The sequence below is a fragment of the Grus americana genome, chromosome 11, assembly GCF_028858705.1.
Source record: "Grus americana isolate bGruAme1 chromosome 11, bGruAme1.mat, whole genome shotgun sequence".
NCBI classification, from domain to species: Eukaryota; Metazoa; Chordata; class Aves; order Gruiformes; family Gruidae; genus Grus; species Grus americana.
The window spans coordinates 16,141,898-16,169,009 of NC_072862.1; the positions used below are offsets into that span (position 1 = coordinate 16,141,898).

Below are 27,112 nucleotides of genomic sequence, written 5' to 3' on the forward strand. Positions count from 1 at the left end.
TGAAATTTCCATGCTCTGTCAAAAAAGGCTCTATTAGCATAGACAACTGTGATTTGCATTTTCTTCATTCACTTTATAGTGCATAATATATGAAAAAATTCCTTCTCATGTATGCACTTTGATTTTAAGCCCAATGTTTTAGGCTAATCTATCTAGGACTAATGACCTGTGATGTAAAAATTGGAAACTGCAGCTAACCAGTGCTAGAAGAAATGCTTCGGTTTGGACAGAACTAATTTAAAAGCATTCCTAACTCAGGAACCCTTAATCTAGTAGAACACCTTGGCACTAATCTAAAGATTCAATTCCTAAAAGCAACAGCCTGAAACTGCATCTACTAAAGAATTTTAACATTTAATTCTAGAGACAATTAAACTCTATTCAAATAATGCATTGTAATTTCTATTCATGAAGTAATATTTCTGATTGCATTAATACCAGAGATGAAAGTATAAAAAGAAGTCCTTTACTTTTGGAAAACTCCACTGCTCATTTCATGCATGTCAAGTGGCATTTTCCATAACTTTCAATTAAAGAAAGATTAAAGGAGTCAATGTGCCTTCTGATTAAAAATTGAGGCAGAGCTTGGCTAATATATGAGCACAGGAAAATCTCCGTCCTCAGTAATAAGGTTTCCTTTTTAGTTGAAAGGAATAATGCTGACTTCTCACCCAAAGTGCAGAATAAGGAGTTACAAAAACACAAATTCCAGATGCATTGGAAGTTGCAACTAAAAAACATAAATAAAAGTCCCTGAATTATGCTAAAGTAACACCATCTAGGGGATATCACATCTCAAATCCTCAGCAAAAAGTCTTGCAAGACTCCGACCCTGTGTGGCTCAGGGATGTACTATACCAAAGGAGGTGTCATATTTAATGGCTCTCAATGGACTTGTCCCATGTCTTTTTGAGTTCATTAAGCTTTTAGCCTCCATAACACCTATTGCAGAGACACCTCCAAGTACCATCCTTCTTGCCCTTCTCTGTGCATTTTTCCAGATCTAGTCTTACTGTTTGGATTTCAATTCTAATTAGTTTGTGCATCATGTCAACCAGAGGAGATAATGGATGATATGAAGGACAAAGTATTTTTCATATCAATTCTGTTTCACCATAAGGGTAGATGCGTACACTACTCAGGTAAGTGTTTAAAAATGCTTATTCTCCAGAGATGTCACTTACAGCTATGCTCTGGCATTTTCACTCCTTTCACACAGATGTTAAATTAGATTTGTATGTTTAAACAGCTTTGAAAAGAATTTTGAACTGAACTCTGAAGCTCTTCCTATCCCTTTCATGAGGGATGCAGTAACTAACAGTTCAAAAGTCCATTTGTTGATGCTACCAGATCTGGAGACAAGTTACTCTATGCAAGTTAAATTGGTGGAGAATAATTAATTTTCATTGTATATTTGGATCTTTATATTTACATGTATATGTTTGTGAGTATAACTCTGCAAAGTCCTGAAGAATTATCTTGAGCTGACAGGACAAACTTGGTACAGTTTGAAACTGCCTTATCTGCATTTGAAGAGAATTATCTTGTTAGATGTGCTGTAGTTGGAGTCAGCTTACAATGCAATGTAGATGATCAGAGACCAAGACTCTGAAGTGAAACAGGGAGAAAGCCAAATTTACAGCAGACATAACCATTAGTATTGCACAGCAGCAGATGGCACACTCCAATCTAAACCAGCAATTAGAAATCATTAAAATATCTCTTTTATCCCTATCTGTGGTAATTGTGAATAAAATCCCCATATGCAATTGAATGCAGATCAAGGTCTTACTTTTCTGTACACCCGATACTGGTCTGCTGAAAATTGTTGCAAGCTCTTTGTATGTATCAATTAATATAAGCTCTAACTGGGGATAATGATAAAGCAATGCAGTAACATCTCTAATTCTGCATTTGTACTATTACAGTTACAATGCACTGATACACAAACCTATTTTCAATTATTTTCCACAATGTTTCGAACTTGCTTAATTTCTTAAGCTCCTTGGTTTCCTTAGGTTTCAATTTTACCTTCCTCCTTTTATAACATTCCAATAGATACATAACTGGTGGGTTTATTTATTGTTACCTATAATCTACCTAATCTTAAAAATTACTAACAAACTCAGTCTCTTGATGGGTGAAAAAATCCTTCAGAACTCAGTATTTTGTGAAATGGGACTAATCCTGCATTCTTTGAAGCATATAGCATAGGTTCACAAAGCCTCAGATCACAGGCTATTTATTCTACTCATTTTAGAGCATACCAGACAGCTTTTCAAAGCTTTCTACCTTCACAGGTCGTGTCCTGGGATATTCCAGGCTGAAGTGGAGTTAACTTAAAGCTGACTTAAATCAGGCTGTGCTTGAAGCAGGCTGGTTTGTAAAAGCATGTGGTTTTATCTTCAACCTTCTCTGGGTTCTGGAGTTAAAGCACGGATTTCCCTGACATTCTCCTGGTTGCCCAGATTGAACTTTTAGTACTGCTGAGACAGAAATGAGCCGAGATACGCTGGTGGGATGTGAACTCAAAGACCACTGCTTTGTTAAGCATTTCAGCTCAGCAACAAGTGGAAAATCAGAATTCCATGGCTTGGGCATTAAGGCAGGCTAAAGAGAAATATTTCCTTTGGAGAAGTGAAGAATTGCTACAGTACCCAGAAAGCCTAATAAATAATTATACTTAATTACCTCTAAATTTGACCCCCATCTTCTGAATGTAAACCATGCTATAAAGTTGCACATAGGACACATATAAGTGACCATCTCAAGTTAAACCTCAACTTTTAAGACGCTGCTTCAGTTTTATTAATTTGCTTTGATCTATCTGAACAGAACTCAATTTCTACTTTCTGTTCTTTTTATCCTTTGTTAGCTAATGAAGCATACAATTTAGGTAGTCACATAAAGCATTTATTCTTCAAAGCTAATTGCTCATAATTTTTTTTTCTCATATTGATTAGAAATAAGTTTAGATGCAGGTCTTAACTTTTTTCCATTAAGATACTTTAATTCGCTTCTAATGCTATTTTAGCTAATTACTGTTGATGGCATTTCATTAATCAGCTTACTGTCTTTAACTAAGGGAATAAAAAAAAATCAAATAATTGTTCCAAGGAAAGCCTAGCTGTCAAATGTGACTGCTAAGAAATTATTTTCTCTTTTTCAGGTAGCTATCCCAGGTTGAATCTGCAGAGCAGATGGACACTACCATAAGAAAATTAAGAGTACTGCCTCTGCATAGTAACCCAGAGAAGATTTTCTATTGGGTTGTGGGAGAACTCTACCAGGTTTAACAAACTCTGTATTCCAGGTATAAAAAAAGGAAGTGTTTGACTCCTTCATTGGTTGCAGCATGCTAATTTAGGATTAACAATTTGTTAGTGCTTCTACTTATTTATCTCTATTGCCCAAACTAATTTCACACACACATATATATAAATTTATTAAACCTATGTACTGATTTGGTTTATTAAATCTAAGGGCTCAAAAAACTATTGACATTCATTAACTAATGTGATGAACTGTGTGTTTATTTTAAAATATTTAGTTATAATGTATTAAAATGCATAGAGTAACAGTATCCATTTTGGTGATACCTACTAAATGCCTTTTTTTCTTTTCACATCTGCTATGCCACCTATATATGTACCATACAAAATTATATAAATAACTGGATGAATTTAATATTTCCCACATGCTGGATACAAAAAAAAAATGCAAGCATAATAGCAGATACTATTTGGATTGATGATGTAAAATCATTACTTTAGTTTATGTAGAAACAATGAACAAACCCCCAGCATTCAAGGTAGATGTGAATATATCTACTAAACTGTTATCCTGGGACAGTCTGGGAATTCGGATGGGTTTAAAAGGATTGTTTGGGTTTTATGGCAAAGTTTTTGGAGGAAGCTCTAGTTATTCAACCAGTGGTGTTCTTAGCACTACTTAAAGTCTAGCCTACTTCTAGTCCAGTTTCTATCCATTTTATTTAAACTTTCTGGGGAGAAATAGTATGTTCTTTTGAATATTTGCACTGATCTATGAAGAGAAATTAGTTCCATGCTTTGACTGCAGTACAGGTCCGCTGTCAGCTAAGACTAAGATACTAGATATCTTGTCAAAGTAAATCAAGTTCAGTTCATGGGAAAGATATTTCCCTGTGAGGTAGTAATTCAAACTTTTAATATGTATATCCCTTGGCTTGGTAGCTCTGTTTGCATGTCTGAATTTGATTATTCCCCTCTTGTCTCTCTCTGAGGTTTCTAATTTAAATCTTGTCTCCTTGCAATCTAAAATTGGTTGATTTGGAGCTTTTTATATCTAGAGGATATAAAAAAGTAATTAGTCCAAATCATTACCTAAAAGGTGAGGGGGTTAAGATAGATTTTAATATGAAATTGGATTCAACTAATTAACACACAAATTCAAAAAATCCTGCCTGCAATTCCTGGCCCAAGTATCATTTATGCAGTATATTAATACTGTCATTCAAAATTTCTGTCACTCTTTCTCCAGCTGGAGATCATGTGTTAAATTTCTGGCTATGTAGTCATCAAAGGCTGGGTGCACTGTGCATCCAGCACATCAATGCCTGTGGGGATGAGCTGCCTTGTTTCACTGAAGAGTCTCCCTCAGATGACCTGTGCACAGTGCTGAGTGATGCTAAGAGAACAGTATTAAGCTATCCTTAGTATATAACAGACAAAGGCAGAAATAAATGTTTTCTAAGATTTTTCTAGCATATTCCCTCACAATTTTTAACATGGTTCGCTGAATATTTGCAGCTGATATACAAAAGGAAAAAAAGCTGTCAAGCATCCTTTGACTTCTCTCAGAGCATAAGCTGAAATTCATTGCTGACGAGTATTGTTTGGATGCAATAACATGCCTTCCATTTCTGCAGCTCTAATGTGACTAATATGACTTAAATCACCCAAAGTAGTTACTTCCCATTGGTTTATTAATTCATTCAAAGTTCTAGAGTATTATTGCTGGTCACATTTTTGGAAAAAATTTTTAGAGATTCCTGCTCAGCACACTGATGACAGTTTTGATAATACTTCAAACATATTTTGCAACTTTTTGTTTATGGACTAAACCACCCCTTGGCTCAGGCACCAAATGTGTTTCTTGTGAGATATATTTGCTAAATATTTGCTTCTGTTTAGGAAAAATCTTTGGCTGTACATCAGCCGCTTTCAAGTACATTATATCCCCTTATAATACTTCTGAGTAGGCTGTCCTTTAAGATTCTTCAACTAGGAGCATTCTAAAAAGTGAGATGGTTACAAGATTGCCTGAGTTCCTGATAATCTGACTGACATTCTGAAAAATCAATAGACTGCTTTGTTTTATTATTGTAATTATTTTCTTTTCTATGCATAGTTTTATGTGGGAGTTCGAGCCTTTTTTTTTTTCCAAATTCTCATCCAGTTAGAAAACAAACATATAGTGATTTTCTACCTTTTAGTTTACACATAATAAAGTCATCTTGTACTATTGGAAAGCTAGTAAGGAAGCCACAGATCTTGTACTTAGTCATGGAAATAGATTTAAAGAAATATTGATATAGTCTTTTCTATCTTGATATGTTATTTCCAGTAACATTAATGCACTGGCTGTGTAGACACTTGCTTACTAGACATACTCAGAAGTGCAGTGCAGCCTAAACAGACTGCGTTATAGAAATGACTGATTTTCTTCAAATGTTTTAAGATATATGTTGGGGCATATATAGCTTAATTTCTAAAGCAAGAAACAGATTTCTAAATGCACACTTTTTGTTATACAGGCAGAGGAATTAGTATTTCTTTGATGATTACATATGTTACTACCAAACAGTAGCGAAGGGGACAGTTTTAAGAAGTTGGCATATTACTAAAGGGTGTATTAAAAAAACCGGACATCCCTTTCCTTAAATCTTATGCAAGTTTTAGATATATTTTAGATTGCTTAGACATTTCAAGTAATGAATTGTGTATTTTAAACATGAATCCTTGACAGAATTTCTTGTTAACATATCAGTAGGTGTATTAATAGGCAAAGCCATCTAAGACATCAATGTACCATTCATTATTTAGCAATTTCAGCTTGAGTGCTTCAATCTCAAAAATCTCCAAATCAATCTGAATAGGGCTAGCTAGGTGTCAGAGAACTGAGGAGCTGTTAATATTAGAGCTAGTAATGCAATGTCTGTCCATAAAACTGACTTAGTAAAATTCAGTAGCCACTAATACAGTTGCTCCATCATTGAATCAACCACGCTGACAACCCATCGCATAAAGTAGTTTGCTTCACAGAGGCCCTGCCCATCTCTCATTCAAGTAGTGTCAGTGTAGATTATTCAAGTGTAGTAACTCAAGATAACTTCGCCACAGTGAAAACGAGAAGAATTAAATGTGATAATTTTGGTACTCATGGGAAAATTGGGGGGGTTACTGGCAAGTACTGCTGCTCATCATGTGTGTTCCTATGTATCAAGTGAAATAACTAAAAATAAAAAGCAATTTACAAAATACATGTTTTCCATTAATAGACTATAAGTCTAGATGTTTGAAAGACATGGAAAAAATCTAGAGCCAGATATGCAAATGCAGACTCAGATTTTGTAATTCTTGAGTGTTTGCTAGCACAAATTGAAAATGAGGCAAAGAATACTATGCTCTCAGCTTTAGAATGTGAGCCAGAGCATTTAAAAACTTGGGCACACAGAAGCTGCCACTTTGCCAATAACAAGGACCACACTGGGATCCAAAACTAATAGTGTAAGCCTTCAGTTAGGGCTAGAGAGCCAACAGAAAGGACTGTGCCTGGGAATACACACAGTCCTGATATAAACGGAGATGATGTACAGATGTGCAGCCACAAACATCTTCAGCTATTTGGGAACACATATGCTGCACTGGCTGGTAAAAACAAAGACATAACCCCTTCACCTCCATAGTTAAGTCTAGCATTTGGCACTAAGGAGTCACATTTTTTTGTGACTAAAACATCTAATACATGCTACCCAGTGAGTTACATGTAAATTAGAGAAAAGTAGCCAGATGAAGACACTCTAGAATAAATAACAGGACATGTGGGATTCAGATGCAAACTGGTGAGCAGCAGGATGTCCATGTGAGTCACCAGGAAGGGTGCCTAGCAGCAGCAGGATCAAGCCCTCAACCTATAATAGATATGCATAAGAGAAAAATCATTCTTGATGCTTGGAGAATATTTAAGCCCATTTTACTGTTGTTAACCAGGTGATAACGAGCTGTGCTAGTGAGTGTTACTGGAAGCTGTCATTTTCAGCTGTCATTCTTGCTAACAGAATGCCATATAACATGATGCAAACTATTGCACATATTTCACCCACTCAGGTTACACTTGCTGGCAAGATAAGCCTACATCGTTAATTTTACTGTTCACACAGTGACCAAAAGGAAATCAGAATTTTGTGCAGTTTCTAATATTTGTGGGTTTGGGTGTATTTGTTTGTGTTTTGTATAAAGCTCATTCAGTCTGTGTATCATCAGATTTCTAAGTAAAAAGCAACCCACAAAACCCATGCACCTCCAGCTAAAATGCTTTCCTTAGATTCTTTGGACATTTTTATTTCAACCTGGTATATCCCTAATGTTTTCACATATTGTAATTAAAACTTTTTTTTTTCCAATTTTTAGCTAGCAATAACTAAATCTACCTCATCTTAATCCAGAGGTAAAATTAAAACATATAAATTGTCATTTCTCTTGTCCTCAGCAAGTAATTTCAGCTTGACAATGGGCAGTTTGATGGTTTACAGAGAGAAGGAATCCAAATCTATAATTGAATTATATAATCAATTAAGACAGATTCCAAAGCCACTTGAATATTTGACTGTGATATTTCACTAGGTCAATAAATATTTGCTTCTCTGCCTAATAATCCCAGTACGATTTCTAATAAAATGAAAACTGACATCTGTGTACCTGTAAATATCTTCTAGATTGGCAACTTGTTATAGAGAAATAAAATAACTCATGTGTGCAGTTTTGAATTTTTTTAAGTTTTAATTTTCTCATGCCTTGCATTTTGTCTGATCACGACAATGTTCAGCATTCTATTTTAATGGTTTTATTTTTTGTGCTGACAATGGAAACTAAAAAGGTTTCTTAAGATGCATCAAATCAATAAACTCATTAGTTCTTAGGAGAAAAAAATGTTTAATACTGAGCCACTCAGCTTAAATTGTTTCTATATCTTTTGTAACAATCATATTCTAAATACAGTAACTCCCTGAAGTTTTTACATTAATTTTCTTTGAAAAAATTGGTGACAGTTGGAGGAATTATCAGGTACTGAAATACGGGCATACTTTTGCCTTGGAAGATGTTAACTGTGGGGGGGGTTTCTAGAGAATCATGGCAAACTTTCCCTTTTCTTTCAGGAGGGATAAAAATAACTGTCATCATCACGAACACAAATCATATAAAGCACATACTAACTCTACATTCACACAGTCTCTGAGAAAACCAGAAAGAGTTGGAGAGCAAAACCCAAAGAGTTGATAAATCTACACTATGAGAAACAACACATTAGCCTATCCGTAGCTACACATTATTGTTAAACTCTTCAGTATTGAAGGTTCGTATGTTTATAGCCAATTTTGTATCTCTGATAACAGACAGTGGAAGCAGACATTCATACTTTGCCAAATTTTTTTTGTCTTTCAATCCCAAAAGAATGCCACTTTACCATCTTTATCATCTTTAACAGAGATACAACCTTAAAAACATCTTGATATTCTATACTATCACAGATTTTATCTGAGACTACACTCCAGTGTTACATTTTTTATCAACAGCATATTTCACCTTGATTTGCAACAAATGACCACATAAAATTAAGTGTTCATTCACCGGGTAATACTACATCTTTAATTGCATTCAATACTCCGCAAGAGAGGTGCTATTAGTAAATAGTCCCACTTGGCCTGACAAACTTGAAGACATTCAAAATGTGAGCTGCTGTGAGCAACATAGTAGTTCCAGTAAGATACATCTTGAGATAGCTCATCTATTTTTAACAGCTTGCTAATAGCGATCCCTACTAGTAATCAGTTTTCTTCTTTCATTTTCCAACATTTGAACTGTTAGAATTGTATTTGTTATAAGGTCCTAATTGCTGCAAAGACTTACTGCTGAGTACCAAGTAGTACAGAATTTCTCATTGATTTTCAGCACCTATGGTAGCTGAAATGAATGGCCTTGGACAAACCACTCACATCAGATATTTAGGTGCTTAAAGATTCACAAAAGACCATAACGTCTTTAAATTAGAATGGGGTTAGGCAGAGAAATGTCTACCTGTATATTTAGGTGACCCTATTCCTTTAAAAATCTGTGTGTTGTTTTTCCTCCATTCTCATTTGTAAAATCAGGACTAAACATATCTTCAGTTTCCCAGTCTGTCTCCAGCAGTTTATGTTGTAAGATTGTAGACGTTCCATACCTGATGCTAGAGTAGCATTTAAAGGTGGGGACATACACAGTTTGGTTAATACCTTTTGCTGCTTCTACGGAGACAGTGTCAGGCTCGCAGCTCTTGTGATTTGTAGTTTCTGAAAGGTTAACAAATGGTTTGCAGTCCCCATGGCAAGCAATGACAGCTGAGAGCTTGCTTCGTTCTAATTTATGTTAATATTGTGAAATATTTTGCAGAAATACTGCAAAAGGAGAGCTCTTAAGCTTAATCAGAAAAGACATACTTAAAAACTGTAGGTTTGCACAAAAAATGCTAGTCCAAAGGACATAAATGTAATATTACATTTATCCAAATGGAATAGGCAAAAAAATCCCTCAAATAAGCAATGAATAAATTTGTTTCTAAAATGTCTTTTTAGCCTGAGGAGTCCAGTAAGATGCTGTGACTGGAAAAAGTATGCAGCTGAGCTCGTCTCCTGCAAAACTCACCAAGATTTCCTGCTGACATACCGTAAACACAGCTTATTTCTCACTTGAACATTGAAGCTTGTTTAAAAGTAAACAAAGCTCAGTGATTTATGAACTTACCCAGTATAACACATCAGTCCATCCTTCCATGGTTATACACTGGAACACAGTCAACATTGCAAATGCGAAATTATCGAAGTTGGTTATGCCTCCATTTGGTCCAACCCATCCACCCTTACATTCAGTGCCGTTCATGACACACTGACGTCCGTTCCCTGAGAATGCACAAGGTGCTGGATCTTCTTCAACTAGTATATCTGAAAATTGACAAAAAATATCAGAACTTTCAGTTCTCAAATGTTTGAGAGTTAACTCTTTGAATGAAGAGGTATCAACCCTGTTGGAAGGTAAATCCAGATATCAACCTGAGAAAGGGAACCCATGGGAGCTTCAGAGTTTTAGTTTCTCTCATGTCTGGGCTTTACAACTTTAAAATAGGTTAATCAAAACTGAATGTATAAAAGAGTTTGAGTAATTAAGCAGTTGAAAGTAGCATGTAATAATACAATATAAACTTTTCAGAATCTCTTCAAGCTTTTTTTTTTTTTCCCCCCTCTTCATTGCTGTTTCTTCACTTCATGCCACTTCATACTAACACAGGGACCACCCAGGAAAACAGGTCTGGACTAATTCCTACATAGAGTCTACCTCATTACTTAGCTGACAGAAATGTACCCTTAGCCATCAGACAAGATCTCTCCCTCATGATGTTTCACTCCTTCAAAATTATCCCATAACACACACACTTCCATTTCATCATTTTCACCTGGATGGAGGAACACCATTTTCTTTCTTTACCCATTTCAGAACTGCATTTCTTACCACACTACCACAATCTTGAAGGAGAGACACTGCCAGATTGTGAACTCAGGAAAGTATATCTTCCCTGGAGTAGGTAGGACTAGCTAGCATTTCAGTAAACAGAAAAAACTACTGAGTTGTTCCTTGTGGATAGTCACTCTTACCGTTTTCACAACAGACATTTCAGTTCCACATTTCAAAAATTAAAACCTTTGAGAGCATGTTCTAGTCTCTAACTGGATTGCATTTTTGTTAGTGTTTTTTTATTATTATTATATTTTATTTTAATGCACTCTTCCTAAAATTATGAACGACAGTGAAAACTGGGGTTACAACAGTTTTAGTGCTTTGGTCTCTATTCTAGTTCAAACTGAAATCCCACAGACTTGAAAGAAAACAGAATTAATCCCTTATCTTAGTCGATAGTTTCATCACTTACCTGAATCAATAAGAAAACAAGATTTGTGCATTTTTCCAATAAAAAGTTCCAATCCTATAATAGCATAGATTATGATTACAAACAATACCAAAAGGGCAATATGGAGGAGGGGGACCATGGCTTTTATAATGGAGTTCAGGACAACTTGTAAACCTAAAAGAGAAAAAAAGGATACAAGATATGAACCAGACTTCTATGTCTTGGCTTACCAAATTTTCTATAATTACACATTATTACAAATTAATGATACAGGCATGCAGAGTGAATTAGTTTTTAAAAAATTGCTACTGCCCAGAACCACAAAATGTTACTATAACATAAAATACTTCATAAGAATCTAAAATTTTGTGTCAAAGTCTAATCATTTCCTCTGTTGTTAAAGGTTATGTCATAGAAGTCAATGCTTGAAATGTGTCACAAGAATTTATGGGGTTTTTTTAGAAAGAAAGGGCATGTAGTCAGTGTGTGGCTGGAGGTCATTTTATAAGACCTTTAAAAAGTCCTGTGCTACAACCACAACTTTGTGGCAAGTCCTGAGAAAACGTACACTCAGCCAATTGCAGAACTGTATTTTTGGTCTGGAGAGATAAATAGAGGGAAACCTGGGAAAACACATTTTTATTCTGAACAAATTTACTTTTTCATTATTTATCCCTCACATCACTTCCAGAACTACTCTGTTTTTCTTTTCTCCCTAATTACATATTTAGCCAAATTTTGGTTTTACCAAAAGAAGTTAATCCCAGACTAATGAAGCTGCCACAGTACCAACGAGAACAAAATATGCCTCATTTTTATTTTAATAGGCTTCCTTTCTGACATTTCATAAGACTGCTTCTTTCTTCACTGAAGTTCTTTTGCTAAATATATACCATCACGATCATTTCCATGTAACAGACTATGATATAATAAACACAGCATTAGAATTCTCTTTTTGAATGTCTTGGAAAGGGCTAAATTGTAAGCCATGAACCTCTTATTCAGCTCAAATAGCTTCAGTAATTAATAATGTATTAAAAGAAAATAGGAAAGATTAGCAGAAAATTCAATTGCTTTCTTTAAATAATATTGTTCTACTTTTTAAGTTTCCTAATTTATCTGTTAGCTCTACCGAGATAAACAGAAGGCATTCATGTGCATTGGAGGGGGCAGGAAATATGAAATGCGTAATGTGCTTTGGCATACACTTACCAACATATAAACCATTTTAGGACCACCTACACTTTCAGATCTGCCGGGTTTTGGAATAAAAAAAATCTGAATTTTATTTTCTGGTGTATTTGCATTTTAACATGTAATTTACTTTTATATAAAGCTTCTGAAAAGGAAGTGTATTCCCCTGTCTGCTTATTGAACTGTGTAAGAAGATCATACACTGAATGAATTCACAGTCCTTTGTTCAACTTGAAATAGGGTATCATTCATCTTGAAACTCACTTTATCTACATAACCAGATAACGAAAAATCAACTTTATATTATCTCATTTCTGTTAGTGTCTGGGACAAGGAAGTTAAATAATCAAATCAGTTACAGCATGCATTCCAATGGAATTAAATAGAAAAGAGCTTACTGGGCACTCCTGATACAAGCCGGAGAGGTCGCAATACACGAAAGGCTCTTAGGGCTTTGACATCAAAGCCACCAGGCTTGCCACCTGAATGGCTGCCACCTTCTGTTTCTTTGGTTAATTGTTCCAATATTACACTAAATAATCTAGAAAATGAGATGAAGGGTAAGGTCATCACCATCCATTTACCATGCAATTAAAGGTATTAGGAAATTACTTGAACTGCAGACAATTCTGAAATGCTGTTCAGCTGTCAAAACGAGACATAGTACACAGTAAATCATGACAGGAAGAGTTATGAAGTGCAAGAGCTTCTACTCCCTCCAGAGAGCGATGATCACACAGTATCCAATAAATTAGCATTCTGCTTTTATACACAATCTGCTATTTTTATATAGATGAAGCTCCTTTTCCACTTCTTTGTTCAAACATTTTAGCTGTAAGGTTTGGAGAATTCGTCTTCTCTTTAGAACATGAAATAGATAATCACTAGAAACCATCTGTTCTAATTTTGGTGGAATATATGAACTCCAAGTGACACTGCAGTTCAATATTCTAAATACAGTCAGCAAAAACTGAATATATCAAAAATAATTAGAGTCCAACATTTAATAACACCAACAAGATTTGTTTCTTACACATAATATCTTTGAGGATAAAAATATTCCCAGATGACTCATTTATTATATTGTATTTCTTCACTGCAGAAATGAGCTAGTCATTCATTAGAACATTTTGGAAGACAAGAATTTTATTTTTCTTTCCCACTTCTAACAGTAATTCAAAGTGATGCAAGTGGTTGAAGTGCAAAGTAATCTTAGGTTTATTTTAGTTTGGACCTGCATTTTGGATGCATGGTTTTCTAGACTGTGGCTAGACTACGCAAACCATATTATCCTTTGCACAGAATCTATAGTCCAGTAGTTGCAAAACCGAACTTCTCCTGAAAGGATTACCAAGTCAATAGAGTTTTGTAATCCTGAAAAATGTGTCACACTTGGAAAGGACTCCTGAAGTGTCCGGGTTCTTGGTTTGGTCAAGAAAAGTTTTCACAACTCTGGTTCACAACTCTGTCCTGCTGGATAGTTGCTAGCCATCGTGTAATATTTAATAGGTTGCCCAAACTAGAATAGTGAAGTCTTTCTCTTCCACCAGTAAGCAATTGACCCGTATCAGTCAATATCCATCCCTACTCTGCTTCATTTTCCTCTAGAGTGAAACCCAGCCACGAACACCGCAGACCTCAGAATGAAAACCAGCAACCTACATACTGCTATAACCATAGAAATCCAGACATTTAATATTTCAGGTTCTGATTCAGCCCTATAATTTAATAGAAGCATAATTCTAAGCAAATGAGCCACCTGATGATTTCAGAGTGACTATTCATGCTCTAAAGGCAGACATGATTAAACAGACTTCTGAATCAAGTCCCAAGTTAAGAGAAGCTGCTTTCAACCTGTCAGTTCATAAATCATTTAGAAAATTAAAGGGCTACAGGCATAGGAAGGTGCTATGAAAGCTTTCTGTACCAGGACATTATTCTTTCACAAAAATCAATGGAAATTATGTGGCACAGTGTGCAGGCAAGTAGTAGACTGCTCTGAAAGTAATTCATACTCTGACTGGTTTCAGAGAAAAGTGACAAAGACAGGAGCAAACATCACATTCACAGCTATGCCTATAGCTCTGTCATTTTATGTCTATCCTATAAAGCCATTAAGGTGTAAAACCATTGATCTCTTTTATTAAAATTGACATTTATTTTCCTGTACAGTTTACCAAAGTTTAAATGCCAAATTTGATGTTGTGGAAAAAGTCTCTATACGTGCTTCCCTTTTGCTAGTAGACATTTCTTCTGGTATAATTAAGATTTATGCATTTGGACTGCTACAGTTTCTGCTGAGAAAGCACATGAAGCAAATTTCATCTAATACATTCAATATAGGACATTGTGACAGCTCTTTCAGAGCTATTAAAATACCTAATGAAATTTCACAATGAAACTAGTCAAATAGAATCAGATCCAGAAGTGATTCAATATCCACCTTGAGTTATATATGAAAATCAATTTTTCACTGGGCTTTTAAGTATTAATTAAATAAATGGACTCATGCTTACTCACTTGCTTATGTGGGTTGTGTTCATCTTAAAAGGAGAAACAAAAATTTTGCTCAAATTGCAAGAACAAAAATATTGCTCACAGTTTTCTTAGTGCCTGATGTTATGAAAGGTCCACCTTGTCTTCCAGGTAGATTGATGACATCCTACACAATAGTTTATATTCCAAAACTTTTGGGTTTGAGCTAGGATTTAAATCTTAGTGTGATATTTTAGGTATTTGATAAGATTTAGTCCTTTTTTCTTTGTATTTTCCATGAATTCAGTGTGAGCATTTGACCTAACTAGATTTAGCCTCCAATGAGTGTTTTATGAGTTAATGGAAAATTTTTTAGTTATCATGTATTTAGGACACAGCCAAAGATAGAGGTCATGTTAATTAGACTGCTCCAGGGTTACTGTAACTCCATGGTCATTTGACAAGAGGGAAGAGGTCTATTCAAGTGACTGCCTGGCAAGAGAACAGAGCTTTTATGTCTGATAGTCTCCACACCTGCCCACCAAGCTTCCCCTTCAGGCATAGAGGCCAATCTGTTGAGAATGACCTGACCTGATGAAAGATCTATTTATATTCAAATTTTAGTCCTGGACCAAAACTGCCTGAATGCCAAGCAACTGGCCCAAATACAATCTTCTCAGTAACATTTGCTATCTCAGAATCAAACAGTTATCATAGGGTATTCATATGTTCATTTTTAGCACGGATTCTCCCCCCAGGCAAGCCAAAATCATACAGATGTGGGGCCTCATCTGCAGCACCCCAAAGGAAATTACTTAAGTCCAGTTTTCCTCAGATTTTGGGAAGGTCAAGGAACCACTCAGTTAACTCTGTCTCCCCTGACCACTCTCCTCTGCTTCGAAACATGTAGGTTCTCCCAGAGGTCTTTGTAGAATAGATGAACTCCACATAACTGCAATATGGGAATAAATGACAATGTATGGACCTAAACAGATCAACCTTTATCACATGGAAAGACATCAGGAGTTCACCTTGGGAAAAAAAATCAGATTAAAAAGATTCTGTAAGACAACCACCAAGGATATTGTTTCACACAACTCAGTTCCCTGGGAACTTTTTACTATAAGGCTGATTGTGCAACACAGCCTGTGGCCACAGATAATGTTGAAGACTTTTAGGACTTTGTTTTGAATTTTTCACTCATATCTGTTCATTCTTTTACTCCAAAGGAATAGATATCAAGCACAGGCCATTACTCACAGCCAGACCTGTATCTACCTCACTGCAAAGATTTTAAATCTTTGTATAATGAAGGATAAGTTACTTACCCTACTACTACTATTACAAAATCCAATAAATTCCATCCATTTCTAACATATGCATTGGGGTGTAATAATAATCCATATGCTATAATCTTCAAAAACGTTTCAACTGTAAAAATTATCAGGAAGGCATATTCTACTTTTTCCTGTAAAAGACAAAAAGGTACAATGAAAGACAATGTAATTTAACAGCTCTTTTACTAGTTAGAATTTGAAGTGGGCAAGTTGTATTGATCAGGACTAAGGAAATACTATACTTCAGGGCAGTTTACTTTACAGGTTTTAATTGCATAGCACTTAACGATAGCTGTACTGACAAGGTTATAATTATATAATTGCATAAGATTTTCCTGTTTTCACATTGAGAGAGAAAAAGGCTCTGTTTCTGTAAACAGGGAAGTATACTGTACCTTTGCTTAAGCAAATAGTCCCATCCAGGTCAACAGGATTCTTTGCACTCATTAAAACCAGAAAATGCTGTAAAACTGAGTCCTGGAAATATCCTTACAAGGTATGCAGTGGTATACTTACTTTCACTATTCATTATAACAGCCTTTAATTAGGACCCACAGAGTTATACCTAATAAGGGAGTTTGAGACTGTGCTATCCCATACTAAGGAGACTCAGAAAGTTAAGCTATTTAAGAGGATCTTCATTTAATTTTACACTGTCTTACAACTTTTTCATCTTGACATGGAAGTTTACATTGACTTACTCGACTGACTTCAACATCGTCAGAATTTCTTTAAATCAGCCTAATATGCTTGAAGAAATTTTAAGTTAATATATCACCACCTTGTATCATTGAAGCTCCAACTTCAGATTTTTTTCAATACATTTTTTAAACACTATTAGTTTCTTAATTTTACCAAAATTCTTACTTTAAACAGAGTTATACATTGAATCTTTTCTCCTAGCTAACTGGAGAATATATTTTTGTGGCTTCTTCTTTCTATAGTAATAGCATATTTGATTTGGATAAATTGTAAAAGTCACTGCTATCAAAACAGATCAGTTAACATATTTGGTTTTTTTATCTTCAGGTATCATCATTTCATCACTTTGTATAATACTTTTAGTTATCTGTTGCTATGCAAATATTAGAGCCAAGAATAAAAGAGACAGAGAATGATTCATTTTTTTTGGACTTGTTCAGGAACACATGATGTTGATCACTTATCACACACAGCATTAATTACATGGACTATAACTGCTCAGTAAGGATTACAATCTTCTACTATCATATCTCAAATATAGCACAGACATTACACACAAAACACACAAAACTATGCATTTGCTATTTGTTACACAGCTTGGCACTTTCACATACAACCAAATAAAAAACAAGCCTTGACCGTTTGTAATTTAAAGATCTTTATGTTCTCATGTGCAGAGCCTTTAATTTGGGAGGCTAGATTTCTTTTCCCCATGAAAAGGCCATTTAGGGTTCGTTATGTACACGATGTGATATATCCATTTAATAAATCTGACACTGGTGACTTAAACGTAGAGGCTTATCAATAAACTACATACTCCTCTTCAGGTCTTCATCTCCAACAAGCAGCACCCTGGGATCACTATGAGAGGTAAGGCTTTCTCCTAGTGCAAAGTGAGGATTCCTGGATCTCATTCTCGGTTCAGCTCAGTCCCATAACCCCTGCCTTTTTCCTCTGCTTTGAGTACACTTCATAAACACTGTAGAGCTTCATCCAAGGCAGCTTCTCCTCAGTTGCATGATATTTTGCATGAGATCATCTGGCCCAGTGAAACTGATGGACATACTCCTTCTCCTCGCTCCCTTCTCCAGATTTTTTTCCTTATACTTACTTCAAAATTATCCCTTCCACTTAATCTATCACCAATAAACCAAAACAATTACTGGATAGCAAGCATGAAGTGGCCTCACAGAAGAAATGTGAATGGTTCATGCACCAAAAGCCATCAGATTTCTTTGGCTAGAGAGCACCACAGAGGCTACAATATTATGAATTATCAGCATTCCTGAGAAACATACAGCAAAACCTCTTTAATTCAAGCAAATCCTTGTACACATTTCACAATGACAGCTATTTTTGTCTCCCTGCATGTAACTAAGTCTGCAGCTTGGATATAGCAAGATAAATAATGTAAGACAACATAAGGAAGACAAAAATATTATGGTTGGCATTTGCTATGGGCAAAATATATATCAAAATCATAGTAGTATAAAGAAAAGGTAAGACAAAAGAGATATGAAGTTTCATATATGCAAAATTTCAACAGCTTCTGTACATAAAGGGAACATAGGACACAGGACTGGATGGGACCTTCTGGGCCAAGATGACCTCTTGGGTCATCATGTCCAGTGTCCCATTATTACAGGTAAATACATAATATAATACCATCCATCAACCTACCACATTTCATCCTAAAAAGCATCCTTGCCCTTCAGTGCTCCCCTTCAAAGAAGGTTCTAATGCTCTTCTGCTATTTGGGGTAGGCATCAGTCCTAGTCCCAGTGTAACTTGCTTAATGGTCAAGCCCTTGCAGTTCAAATCTAACAACTCTATCCTATCACTTAGCATCCATTATTTTTTTAAAATAATATTGGTCTTGGTCCTGTTTATTTTTTTAATGGATTGAAAGCAGCCCCAAGGAGAAGGACTTGGGGGTATTGATTGATGAGAAGCTCAACATGAGCCAGCAGTGTGCACTTGCAGCCCAGAAAGCCAACCATGTCCTGGGCTGCATCAAAAGAGGTGTGACCAGCAGGTCAGGGGAGGTGATCCTGCCCCTCTAACTCCACTCTTGTGAGACCCCACCTGGAGTACTGCGTCCAGCCCTGGGGGCCCCAGTACAGGAGAGACATGGAGCTGTCGGAGCGAGTCCAGAGGAGACCACGAAGCTGATCAGAGAGCTGGAGCACCTCTCCTATGAGAACAGGCTGAGAGAGTTGGGGTTGTTCAGCCTGGAGAAAAGAAGGCTCTGGAGAGACCTAATTGCAGCTTACAAGTACCTGAAGGGGCCTACAGGAAAGATGGTCAGGGACTGTTTATCAGGGAGTGTAGTGACAGGACAGGAGTGTAGTGACAGGACAAGGGGGAATGAGTTTAAGCTGAAGGAGGGTCAATTTAGATTTAATGTTAGAAAGAAATTCTTTACTGTTAGAGTGGTGAGGCACTGGCACCGGCTGCCCAGAGAGGTTGTGGATGCCCCATCCCTGGAAGTGTTTAAGACCAGGTTGGATGGGGCTTTGGACAGCGTCGTCTAGTGGAGGGTGTCCCTGCCCGCAGCAGGGGGGTTGGAACTAGATGATCTTTAAGGTCCCTTCCAACCCAAACCATTCTATGATTCTATGATTTTATTTCCCTTTTATGGAAGCATGACTGTTTCTTATGTCCTAAACAGTATTGCAAGCATTCTATTCAAACAATATGGGATGTAAGACAAGCTCATTTTTTAAATCCAATGGTGGGCTTAAGAGGTCAGTGTGTGTCACCTAGCAAATGGACCATAAGAAGCCTTGACAGTTAGACCAACAGAAGCCACATGAATATCAGCATGGAAGAATGTAAAGTTCTGCACCTCAGGTTAAATAATCCCACATCAATATGGGCTGAGAAAGGACCTGGAAGTCACAGTGGGCACCAAGTTAAATATGCACTCATTGTAAATCAGATAAATTCCACATTGGGCTGTATTAGGAACAGCATGGTGAGCAGACAGAGGGAAAGTATTATCCACCTTTACTCAGTGCTGTGAGGCTGCAACACTACTACAGTTTTATGTCTCTTAGTTCAAAAAGGGTGTTGAGAAAGTGCAGACTCCAATGAAGGAAAGATATCCTCTGCAGCAAGGAGAATCTCCTCTTCATCAAAGAGAAGGCTCAGTGAAGGTCTAACAAAAGAGTACAAATACTTGAAGGGGGGTTAAAAAACCCAACTATGAAGCTAAACACTGAGTAGCAGCACATGGTAAAATAAGGGGAACAGCCACAAGCTGCAGGTTTGGAGGACGTCAGGTAAAACTTTTATCAGAAGGGTAGTGCAGAACAGGAACATGCAGCTTCAAAGCAGGACATTTTGAAGATGCAGCTAGGCAAACGTACAGCTGACCTGCTCTAGTGCTGGTGACAGTCCTGCTAGAAGCTGAAGGACTAGATAAACTCCAGAGGTCTCGCCCAGTTAACATTTCTGCAATTTCTATTATTCTGATATGATTCTGATAATTCCTACATGATCATAGGGAAAAATACAGATAGATTCAGGGCACGTACAACTACCTACACCCACTACACATTCAACACGTAAAAGCCCCTGCACTCTATAAAACGTTGAACACTGGGAAAGTTTTCCTTCTGTTCTGCGGAAGAATGGAAGTGTTTCCTTCCATCCTTGCTCCCTGTTCTAATGCATATATATGCCTAGCTTCAGAATTTGCCCCTAGAAACACATATTTGTAATGGATACAAGATAGAACCAAACCATTTTATGATGCTACTAACAGAGCCATAACCACTGGGCAATCCAAGAGCCACAATTGCTTGAAATCCTTGAGAAAAGAAACAGAGATATTTGTTCTACAACAAAAGAGGCCTATTATTTTCCAGTGTTTCATTTTCCCTCCCCTCTCTTTTCCTTCCTTTTTCTTTCATGCTTTCTCATACTTTTTTTTTTTTTTTTAAATTACAACTTGTGTCTTCCACAAAGGCCAGATGAATGATTTGGCCCAGTAGTTAACAATATTCAAAGTACAGGCTGTGCTGCCATTACAGACTGTTTGGTTTGGGTTTTTTTTTTTTTAAGTAGGCAGCCAACAGATGTTCTAACACAAACTGCAAAGTTAACAACCTGCTCACTCTTAGGAAGGTACTGGCAGTCCCTTCTCACACTTCTGTAACTTCTTGCCTGTCACCACGGACATCAATTTTTGCCTCTGCAACAGATACACATCTGTAGGTCATACATCGCCTAACACGTCCAGAGCTTAAGCAACCATTAGTCAAGAGTAAATAAAGCTTAGTCTATCATACCATTTTCAGTATTATTGGAAGAGTTGCAGAGGTAGGGTTGCTATGTAAAAATAAATCTAAAGTAGTAAAAGATAATTTAAAAATACAGACTGAAGACTGCAGTTCTAACAGTTTGATGCACACATTTATCTGCTTTCTTTTCTCTATAGTGGAGAAAACTATCCCTGCACATCTTATTTTGTTCAAATTAGTTGAGATCTTTAAGTGAATACTTCATTTAATTAAAAATGGAAGTAGGAACACTAAGAAATAAGACAACCAAACAAAAAAAAAATAAAGAAATACGTAAGACTGACTGCCTGAAAACCAAAATCTGTATTAAAACAAACTGAGAAGATACTTTTGGTTCTAAGAAATTGTACAGATTAACTTAGAAATTGTACATAATTTCTAATATCTATTATTGCATTTAGTTCTATATTGCACTAAAAAGCAGCAGAGGAAAAAAATGACAGCTGTAAATCTAAAGAAGATATGAAGCACAAAAATATGTCTGTGTTACTAAGGATCTAATCCTACAGCTGTACAGATTAATAGTAGTTCATTCACTGATCTGATACCACACAGAGCCAGGCCATCTCTCTTTACAGGAGGCTGATTCCTGCAAGGCTAACACTTTTGTTAATGTTACTCAAAATCTTCAAGTCTCAATCTTTTTCTGAATACATGATGCACAACAGGACTTGATAAGATATGTTGCCTTTCTGATAGAGACCAATGAGCTCCACTTTGATATTGATCATCAAGTACAAAACAAAGGCTACCCTTATCCACTGAGTTTCAGTGAAGTTGTTAGAATTTCATTTTCTCAGAAAAAAAAAATGCATTTGCTTTCTTATTTTAAATAAATCAGCTTAGCAGAAACCCTGTTACTCAGGAAGAAATCTTTTTTTTCCCCCCCACCCTAGCCAGATGGTGTACATTAGTCACATTTATTATCTTCATATTTTCAAAATCTCTGAAAGAAATATGCAAAGCTACTGTTACATGTTGTAATGCGATGCACCAAAACTCTGCATTTAATTTGTCTCACAAGCTAATTGTTTCAAAATAAAAAGTCATTAATTTGCAAAACCTTAATCTATTATGCTATGTAATTAAGTCTTCTCATATTAATTTCTACTCCCTGGGCATAAGAGATCAGAACTATTTCTTAACTGGGGAAATAGATTTTTGCACACAGAGTAACATACATGTATCAGAGTAAAAACTGCTCAGCAGATAAAGTGACTCAATTTAAGGGAAGTAACCAAACAGATCAGCTTTCTGCAGTTTAGACATACACAAACCAGATACTTCGACATCCTTGATTTGGAGACTAATAATCAATCATATGCTATAAGATGTGTGACTGATGCCTTGACAACATACAAAGCCATTTATCTTTTTGACAAACAGCCATTCTTTCAAATTCTGCCACCAGGAAAACACAGCATTCATAAGACAGAAAAGTAACTGAGTTTTGAATTCCAAAATACAATAATTTAATTTTTCACTTCATATACCTGTATTCCCCTGAAAATCACTTGTGACCTGCACCACAGTAATATTAATGAAAGAAAAGAAAACCTATTTATTCCCACATGTGGAAAATGTTATAGCAGTTTCCCAATATACAAAATAAAACAAACATGAAATCCATATACTGGGCAAAAAGAAAACAGCACTAAAGCTTTACTTTGTTTCTGCTTTTAAAGCTGATGAAATAATTTACTTCCTATTTTAGACATGGAAATTACTTTCCCTTTATTAGAAGAATTAGAATTATTTATCACTCAAGAATTCGGTGACAACTATTGGGTTAACTACATCTTTAGATACGTAATAGCAAACAAGGGAGGGAGAGTTTGAAAAACAATGTTTTAAGGATTTGTATTCTGACCCATTCAATTAAATTATGTTGCACCTTCCTGATTAGTCCTGATCCACCTGAGGGAATACAACTACTGCTCTCAACTATGCCAGATATCTGCATTAGTGTTCTTGTAAGTGCAGCTTTGCTTTTTGACAGAGGAGCTCTGCAGCAACTTTAGAAAATGTAATTACATACCTATAATTCTACTTCTTTAATACACAGGCCAATAGACATTGTTTCCATACTTGAAGCGCACGTGATGTTCCACGTACACAAGACCATTTTATGTTTGACCAGCAACATCCCCTGACCTTAAACTGCTCCCAGGATACTCTCATCCTCACATCTCAGAGTTGGACAGACCTCAGAATTTCCAAGGACTAGGATTCCAGTGTGGAAAAGGAAACAGCTTGTGTAGACATTGTGTTTTAAAGAATCATTTAACTGTCAATATAGATTACACTTTTGGTGACTAAATTATCTGTTTCTAGGTGAGTAGTAACATTCCTTCTTAAACAGAAACTGCTGAACAATTCTATCAAAAAGGCACGCCATCGAGATATATATACTAAGGAAAAATGTTTTACAAAGGTGTGCACAAAGATCTGAGAAGTTCTTTCCAAAATTCAGAAATTTGGAAGGGATTAGTGGAAGAAGTACTGATGTGGCTAAGCCATTTTCAATGTATTAACTTATAATGTGCCTTTATGCATTCTGAAGACTATTTTGGGGAACTTTGAGAATACATTTCCTAACCTTTATGATACTATCCAGCAGTCAGAGTCCAAGCACGTTCTTGAATTTACAAAACTAACTACTACAAAAAGAAATTTAGGTTTAGTTGTGAAAGTCTGGAATAATAAAACTGAAATTAATATATTGGCTCACATGGTAAAATCCAGGGAAACTCTGGGCAGGAATTTGGCATTAGGCCCAGAAATATCTCCAATCTTCTGAGGCTCTTCATAGGACACCATCATACTACTGCAAATCCACACGCTTTGGCAGTCGGCACCAATACATCTGATAGCAAGGCTGATACTTGGTCAATACCAAATGCAAACTCCATATTTAGGAGTAGAACTAAGAAGGTGCTACACACCTTAAACATTCTTAAATCTGTTTTAAATAAAACTGAAGGGATTTCACATTGCTAGTACCACAGATCTCACTCACAGAATCTTTACTGTTTCCAAAGAGGACACACAAATCTTTTAATCTCATTTGAACTCTGAATTCACAATCACTTGGTATAGCCCCAATTAACAACAGTTCCACCTTCTACATTTACGCCTGCAAGAAAAGAACGTGCAATGAAACATCTGAAATATTGAGCAGAGCAAATGAACAAAATGGATGTGCAAACTATACATGCTGAAGTGTAATTAAGTATAATTAAGATTCTTAAAGTCCCTTTTTATTGATGTAGTCTGAAGTAGCATTTGAATAACTTAAATCTCTGAAATAGTATCCCAACCTTCAAAGAGTTTTAGGTAGCAGCAATGCCTATACTTTCATCTGACACATTCTGGCAGCCAGAGATAGATGAATAAGTAGATCATGTTTAACACTTCGATTACTTTTTTCCATTATTTCCTGTAATCACTTCCTCTAAATACACATTTCATCTTTGAGTGCGATGGCTTCCCATATTTTTAATCATGTATTTTCCACTTTATCTTGTAAATAACACAATAATGGAGTTTAGTTAACTATCTCAGTTCTGTAAATAAGCATTTGTACAGACAGGAAAACGTTGCATCCAAACGAGAAATTTTCATACTGATTACAGGTATCTGTGTGGATTCGTGCTGGATTTGTTCATGTAAAAGCATATGCTAAATAGGTATTTTCCATTCATAACATTAAACAGGAAAAATCCAAGTTCATTGCCTAGTTTCTTCCTATGCTATATTTAGGTGGAACTCTCTCTGACAGGCAATACAGAGCTTTGTTGAATAACAGCTAGGTAGAAACAGACATATCCATTCTGCACGTACATTATTAAATACACTATTTGCACTCCCTTACATACCCTTATAGAGCCACAGACTATATTTCTGTTGTTTCGTGTTCTAAAGGAACAAGGTAAATGGCATGATTTTGGAAATTTGCTCATAAATTACTAAAACGGCAACAGACCTCTCATTTACCATCTACTGAAAAATTATTAAGGAAGGGACAGTGAACCAATCACTTCACATTGACTATATACCTGCAAGGTATGAAAGGCAAATTGTAGAAATGCTAATAGGCAGTGACACATGAGTTTCAATCCTAAATCCACACAACTCCTACTGAAGATGGAGCACAGTATGCCAAACAATCTGAATTGCACAACAGAAAGCAGGCCAAGAAGCAATAAAGAATATAACTGGAATAGAATCCAAATTACTTGGGTGTCTTTCGGCCACTCTCTAATTGATGATATTCAGGAAAATAAGGTCAGCAAAATAAGGAAAGTAGAAGAGACAATATTTATGTATACTGTCACTTGTCACATAATTTTGCTTTACATAGTTGACTAGAGTCAGTGTCAAGTGATGAATTAAACCTGCACCTAGTCATAAAACAGCATTAGTGTTAAATATATTTTCTTACTTGTCTTATTTATTTGGAAGAGAGCAGGTTTTGGCTACAAACCCAGGGGCAAAGAATGTTACTAGGTGTCAGGTACTTTAGAGAATATCTTCAAATTCTCTGAGAATTTATAAACCAAGAGAATTTTCTAATCCCTATAAATTCACCTCCGACCATGCAGAAACCCATGAGTAGAAAACAGACAGGCACAATGACAACAGTAAATCCTCTACTGGTATTTTTTTTTTTTTTTTTAAACATATACAGTGTAAGAACTTGGGAAACTTTCAAATCTTGCCACTTTTTGTGTTCAACAAGTGTTTCTTAGATATAGACTTCCCAGAACATTCAAAGAAAAACTAAAAAACAAGGGCAAGGTGGATAAAAAAAAAACTCCAAAAGCCAAAATAAATTAATTTTCCTTAAAACAGAAAAATTCCAGGCCAAAACCTCACCAATTAAATCAAACTATAACACATTTCAACATTTCAATATGAAATATACAGCAAAAAAAATTCTGCTCTGAAAATACTGCTATGTGAGCTTTCCCCATGTTTTCTGTGAGCATATATGCATCTTGTTTCTAACCACACTTTAAATATATATATTGATTATCTATACATTTCTTAAAAAAACCCTATCATAGTCAAGTATTCAGGTGATGCTGCAACGGCCTGCATTTAAGCCTATCCACTTTGTCATGTGTCCATTTTTGATTCCTTCACATTTTCCAACCTGATTATTTCATTCTACAACTAATACAGTTCTGAAATGTACCAAAGAGTGGCTCTTATATGTCAGTTAATGCTCATTTTGTGCTCAGCTTTTATTTAGGTGAGCTTGCCAAAAGCAAAAGTCTATCTCAACAGCCAGATTATTTTCCAGGAGATACATCATGCAAGCTTTCCCCAAACTCTGAAGGAATATGGCATCCCAAATGAAAAGGAAGTGAGAAGACCAAAAAGGTAACATTTTTGTGGGTTAACTATTCATTGACAGCTCTATAATGTTCCAGTGCTGTGTTTTAAGAATCTCAAGAACTTTCTGTAAAAAAAAAAAAAAAAGATTAAACAACTACATGGAGAAAAGATTGGGTTTGTAGTTATGTTCTGCACTGATAGTGTCAGCTGGGAAACAGAACAATGACATATTCATTGCATAGGTGGGTTTTGCCCTAGATTTATCCATCTGATTGCAAATCTAATTTACACTTTGATTACAAAAGAACTGAGTAAAAGCAATAGGATAGTTTCATTACAGTACTTTACTCAATCTGTCAGATATACGACTACAGTGGTTTGCCTTTGCCAGTTTAAAAACAACAGAACGTTAAAAGCCTACCCAATGGGACAGACCAATGGCGCACCAAAGCCGCTCTATCACTCCCCTCAGCCAGACAGGGGAGAGAAAAATATAACAAAAGGCTCCTGGGTCAAGATAAGGGCAGGGAGAGATCACTCACCAATTACTGT

General features: G+C 36.0%; 1 protein-coding gene across 11 annotated transcripts in view; it reads right to left on the reverse strand.

Moving 5' to 3' along the window:
* CACNA1D (calcium voltage-gated channel subunit alpha1 D) overlaps window positions 1-27,112 on the reverse strand; it is a 199,955-nt gene that overhangs the window by 113,270 nt on the left and 59,573 nt on the right. For all 11 annotated transcript variants that reach the window (XR_008578761.1, XM_054837668.1, XM_054837669.1 and 8 more), the window contains exons 4-7: window positions 16,200-16,339; window positions 12,795-12,937; window positions 11,224-11,376; window positions 10,044-10,240 (exon numbers count right to left, since the gene is read on the reverse strand). Coding sequence is in view for 10 of the 11 variants with exons in the window: in XM_054837668.1 (XP_054693643.1) it covers window positions 10,044-10,240; window positions 11,224-11,376; window positions 12,795-12,937; window positions 16,200-16,339 (633 nt within the window). In the remaining variant the exon portion in view is untranslated. The remainder of the gene's footprint in view (window positions 1-10,043; window positions 10,241-11,223; window positions 11,377-12,794; window positions 12,938-16,199; window positions 16,340-27,112) is intronic.